At 45.7% G+C, this 5,517-nt stretch overlaps 1 protein-coding gene across 1 annotated transcript in view; it reads right to left on the minus strand.

Annotated features, from left to right (window-relative positions):
- LOC307070972 (fibroblast growth factor receptor 2-like) overlaps positions 1-3,129 on the minus strand; it is a 41,773-nt gene extending 38,644 nt beyond the window's left edge. The window contains 2 exon segments of the mRNA XM_079729786.1: positions 1-269; positions 2,580-3,129. The exon segment at positions 1-269 is cut by the window's left edge and continues 22 nt beyond it. Of these exon segments, the coding sequence (XP_079585912.1) occupies positions 1-192 (192 nt within the window). The 5' untranslated portion in view covers positions 193-269; positions 2,580-3,129.
- Positions 3,130-5,517: the final 2,388 nt, after the last annotated feature.

The raw sequence follows: 5,517 nt of genomic DNA on the forward strand, positions 1-5,517 counted from the left end.
CTCATCCTCCTTGGTTCCGGTGAGAGGTGGTCTCGCCGCGCTGACCGCCAGTAGGGACAGCAGCACCGCAGCCAGCAGCCAGCCCCACGAGGACATCCCCTTAGCGGGACTCCTCCGCCGCCATGCCCCTCGGCTGATGCTGCCGCCGCCGCCGCCGCTGCTCTGACTCCGCCCCCTGGACACTGATCCCATCGGAGGGGCTCTGCCCAACCATCAACTGCTGCCTGGGTCCGCCCTGTCGCTCACTGGAAACCAGCCAACCACCTGGCCTGGACCCAGAGGAAGGGGTGAGGGGGGGGGGGAGAGAGATGGAGGGAGAGAGAGGGATGGAGTTAGATGGAGAGAGAAGGAGTGAGACAGGTGGAGATGGAGAGAGAGAGAGGGAGAGATGGAGTGAGAGGGATGGAGTTAGATGGAGAGAGAAGGAGTGAGACAGGTGGAGATGGAGAGAGAGAGAGGGAGAGATGGAGTGAGAGGGATGGAGTTAGATGGAGAGAGAAGGAGTGAGACAGGTGGAGATGGAGAGAGAGAGAGGAAGAAGGGGAGAGAGAGGGAGAGCGATGGAGAGAGCAAGAGAGCGAGAAAGGGAGGGAGATGAGGATGAAGAGATAGAGATTGGGAGAGTCGGAGAGGGGGAGAGGAGAAAGAGAAAGGGGAAGAGAGGTTGAAAGAGAGGGAGATGGAGAGAGAGAGGGGGGGAGAAAGACGTAGAGAAAGACAGATAGGGAGAGAGATAAGAGAGGAACCAAAAATAGAAAGACCTGATTAGTTTACAGTTGTTTTTCTGTCATCTTAGAACGATAACATACTAGGCAGAAGCGCCACGATCAGCGCTGTGATTTGCATGTCTTCATTAATTTAATTATTCCAAACCACGGAGATATAACACGGAGGAGGGAGGAAGGGCGGAGGGAGGGAGGGAGGAGGGGAGTATCCATGAAGACAAGATGCTGCTAAACCAACCGCGGAGATACCGGAGCACTGATGCAGTGACAGTGAACCGTCACTCGTATATCATTACGTCTCAATGAATAGTTAATGCGCCTCTATTGGCAGATGCCACGAGTCTTCAGCGATGATTTAATATCGGGTGGCTGCAGGGATGTGCCACACACAGTTTTTTTTTTAACAGATTGAATGTCTGTCTGTGTAATTTTAAATTGTATGAGAGCAAACAATCATTACCTATACTAGATAATATATTCGCCATCAAGTCAAAACAATATTATTACATATTAGGTATTTTTCTTTGGTTTGTTCGATTTATTTTTTTCACTTGAAGGCTATTTGACATGAAAACAGGATATTTTCAGCACACACGCACATCAGACACCAGACACGCATCTAAAATACGTTAACATATGACATCATGTGCGGTGGTTGGATGCAGGGTTTTTCAGCACATTAGAACCTGTTGCATCTAATCGGGTTAACAATGATTTCCACACAAACGCCTTCGCCATTAACGTGAACCTGACTCAATTAGAGCACAAAGTGTGATGTGATTTGAAAGCGGCCCTGGGCAACACACACACATACACAAACACACGCACACACAGACGAGACATCTGCGGATCTATCCTTCTGAACGGTCCCCGGAGACTCGTTCTGCGCCCCCGGACACGACCACCGCCACTGCGCCCCCGGACCACCACGACCACTGAGCCTTTCTATGCGTCTTTCTGCTTTTACGCAGTGACGAGTGCAATTGGAGGGGTATGGAGTAGATTTGACGCGTTGTCCGCATCTCTGGAGTGATGGCGCGGTGCCGTACGGAGGACAGACTCCACATGCGTTGCTGTGCGTAATGGTGATGCAGAATTAAACGCGTAATTCTCATTAACATTGTCGTCAATCGGTTGTGTGATTATGGATTTTTGAATCAACAAGTCCTGATGCTCGGTGTGTGACGCGTCTAAAGCCTTTTTTTTGTATTTTCCTACATGTTGAACAAGCTTTTCTATACACATCAAGAAAAGCTCTCCATAGATTAGAGTCTCGGTTTAGAATACAGACTTTGAATGACATTTCTCAGCGCTGATTACATTTCTATTCAGATTCTAATGAGCTGGCCTCTCCACGGAGGAACTACTGCGCTCCCGGGAGAAGCGGCACCGTAAACGCAATGTAGAAAATTAAGCAAAGTAATTAATAACCGATCCATGAGTTAATAATAAATCACGGTGCAAATTGTTGTTTTTTTTGTCATATTTTTTGGTTTGGAACACTTTTAAAATAACCAAAAAAAAACACAATGTGACATATGGCTTGAGTAGCCTATAGATGGTATATATATTGAACAGTAAATATCAAGCAGGAGTAAAGCCACCGGGTTTTTTTACATGAAAGAAAACTATTTGAATGCGACCTAATAGAGTCAGAATAGTCCTTCTTTGTTCAGATATTTTGCCTTTTGTTTGCCAACTAAAATTGTTTCTCCGCAAGAGAAGAGAGTAGAATAACACGAAGACATCTGGAATCAGGGATCCAGTCATGACAGTCGAAATGTGAACCATCCACAAGTCAATCCAAACTGAATTTTATTCCTCTCCGAGTATAGTGTGTTGTCCAATACTCACCAGGAGGACTCAAATCCGGTAGATCTCTGTTTTCTCATGCACCGATAAGGGAGGCGAGTGCATGGGTCGGAACGAGGCAGGAATGTCTCCAACTCCCGACGGGGCTCAAGTCTCCCCTCTGCACCAAAAAACACGAGAGCAACTACTTTCCTAAGCTCAACTATTCCACAATCAGTCGGATTCAGGTCCGAGCGGAGGCAGGCTGCGTATATTCCAAGCCCAGGGGTTCACCGACGCGCACAAAGAAATCCCATTTAAATGCATATCCTTCGAAAAGATGTTGGAAAAACATTGCGCTGCCCCCAAAAACTTTGCGCCCACCACCGAGTCCTCCTTCTACAGGCACAACATGTCAGGGTTCCGCCGGCTGCAGCGCAAATCTCCACTAAACTCGCAAATCTGCTGAACTCTGAGCGGGACAAAAGCACACAGGGACAGATGCCCGACACCCAAACATCAGATCCATCAGTACGCGGTCCCCTGCGTAAGAGCGTCTCGTCCCCCGACAATCCTCGTCCTGTTCTGAGTCGCTTTGTCAGGTTTACTCGATTTTTTTCCCCTTCCCTTTACGCCTCCACACACACACACACGCACACACACACACTACTGCCCTCCCTCCTCACTCTAGTGGGTGTTACTCTCCCCCTGAAATCCGAGCCGCTTCCTGGCCGCTGTCTTTTTGGCTCGGCCCTCCTCCGCCAATCAAAGCGCAGCGTCCCGTGGGTTGCTTTTACGCGCTGACTAGAGCGCAGCGCTCAGCCCGCTGACTGCGGAGGCTACGCGCGGTGACGCAGACACGACGCGTGCACACCGCCGCCTGGTGGTGGAGGAGGCAGGGGTAGAGCGTCAACAGCGCTCTCCTCAGAGGTGTCCTTTACCCTGGGGACGCTGTCCCCCATGTCCACACCACTCGGCCGTGGCTGTACGGGTACCACTTGTAACACTTTACACTTACACTTTATCACTATGTACATTAACACTGTTTTAGTTTATCTCATTATAACTTACTAGATTTTATTTTATTATTATTATCATTTATTATAATAATATAATAATTCTTATTTATTATTGTGATAATTGTGATGCTGCTACTTCTATGTACTTAAAACGACTTTTTACTTTCTTTTTTTTTACTTATCTTTATTACTTGATCTTGTGTTGTTGCTGCCATGTTGCTGTTAAGGAACCAATACTAAGAATTTTACTCTTGTGTACTTGTACAATATGATTGTCATTTGTCAAAAATGTTCAGAAAAAAAATACTTTTTGTAAGTCGCTTTGAATTAACGCATCTGCTGAATGCCCTAAATGTTAATGTAAATGTGAGTGTAAATTAAAAAAAGCGTGCACCGAGAAATGGTAACCAAGAAATGGTAACACCTTTAGAAAGGTTTGTTTGCACAATAAATCGTCCCAAGAGAGTAAGGTAGAGATAGAGAGAAATAGGGAGAGAGAGAGAGGGAGCGAGAGAGAGACAGAGTTCCTACTGTCTATAGTCTGAAATCAGAAGAACAGCATAGGCCTGCTGTCTGTTATGTTCTGTATATCTTTTGTCCTTTTGTACAGGTGTGCCCCCCCCCCCCCCAATTTGCACAATAAATTATCCCAAGAAAATGAGGTACTGATGCACATGTATCGTCGACTCTGTCTCCCTCCTGATGCCCTTCTGACACGCCCTTATCTTTTGCACCTTTCCTCCCGCCGAGATGATCTCTGACCTCAAACCATTCCCCCATTACCTCGCGTAAACTCCCAAAATGTTTAAGAGGGATTAAAATGTGTTTTCTCACTCCCTTTGGTCCACATTACTTCCCAACACCAAGGGATTCAGTTCCTCAGAGGTCTCCCTGGTGGATGCAGAGAGCCTCAGAGACTGGAGAAGGGGATCAAACAGAATTACAGATAACTCCGGACTTCAGACGTCTTATCCGTCTGTGATCGGCCTTTCTTCTAAACAAATAAACAAAAAGCATTTAATTTGTCGGAAAACGGGGCTCTTATCTTCTCCTCCCATTTTAAGAGTTTCAGGATGAGGTTTGATGTAAATTATTTTTGATCAATGCTTCTTCTTCTGACATGTTTCAAGCTGACACCAGTTATGAATGGTTTCTTCTCCACATAGTGGACAACACCATGTAAGGTTTTATCAGTTTGTAGATAAGTTAAACACTACAAACATGGCCTCTTTGCCATTTCCGCCCAAGCCAAGACAGAGCGAAGGTTTACCTGGGTAAATTAAAACCTGTAGGCATGGCTTATTTACCACTCCGCCCACTTCAAATATAAACTGAATTCTTACCTGTGTTCAGGAGATGCTTCATGAACCGCATCCAGAACGCAAGCTTGTTTACCTTGTGTCTCTGAATAAGCCACGTGTTGAACCTACTGCACAGGACTCACCTCATTTCGGGACCCTTGACCCATACGATCAGGTAAGCTTGCTTATGTAATGTTTGATATGAAGAATTGTACTGAATCAAATACTGTTAACGTTGTTAACATGGTGGTAACCCACGCAGTACGGTAGTCATTGAAGTAGATTTTGTTAAATCAATGTCAAAATCTGCCAAAGTTAATATAACTTTGTGCTGATGGCTATCGTCATTAGTTTCAAACAGGTTACAATAAGTCAGCAAAACCTCAGAGTCCAGTCTTTTTTTGTGACAGCTAGCTCGAAATATATATCTGTACCATTATACCAATCGCTAAGTAGGCACATACATGGATGTAGGTCGTGAAATCCATTAAAACAGCACCGCTTTTTCTTCTGACCGCCGGTGAACACTGGCACCAACGCTAGCATAGTGCAGCCTGCCGGCTAGTCTATCAAATGAAGTCCGGCTAGTCTATCAATTGTGCATATATGTGGGAGTTCTGTTTAACTTCAAGGCTACCTTTTTTTGTATTTTTGTTTCTTGTATTTTCTGTTTTAGATGCT

The sequence above is a fragment of the Pollachius pollachius genome (assembly GCF_949987615.1).
Source record: "Pollachius pollachius genome assembly, chromosome: 2".
NCBI lineage: Eukaryota > Metazoa > Chordata > Actinopteri > Gadiformes > Gadidae > Pollachius > Pollachius pollachius.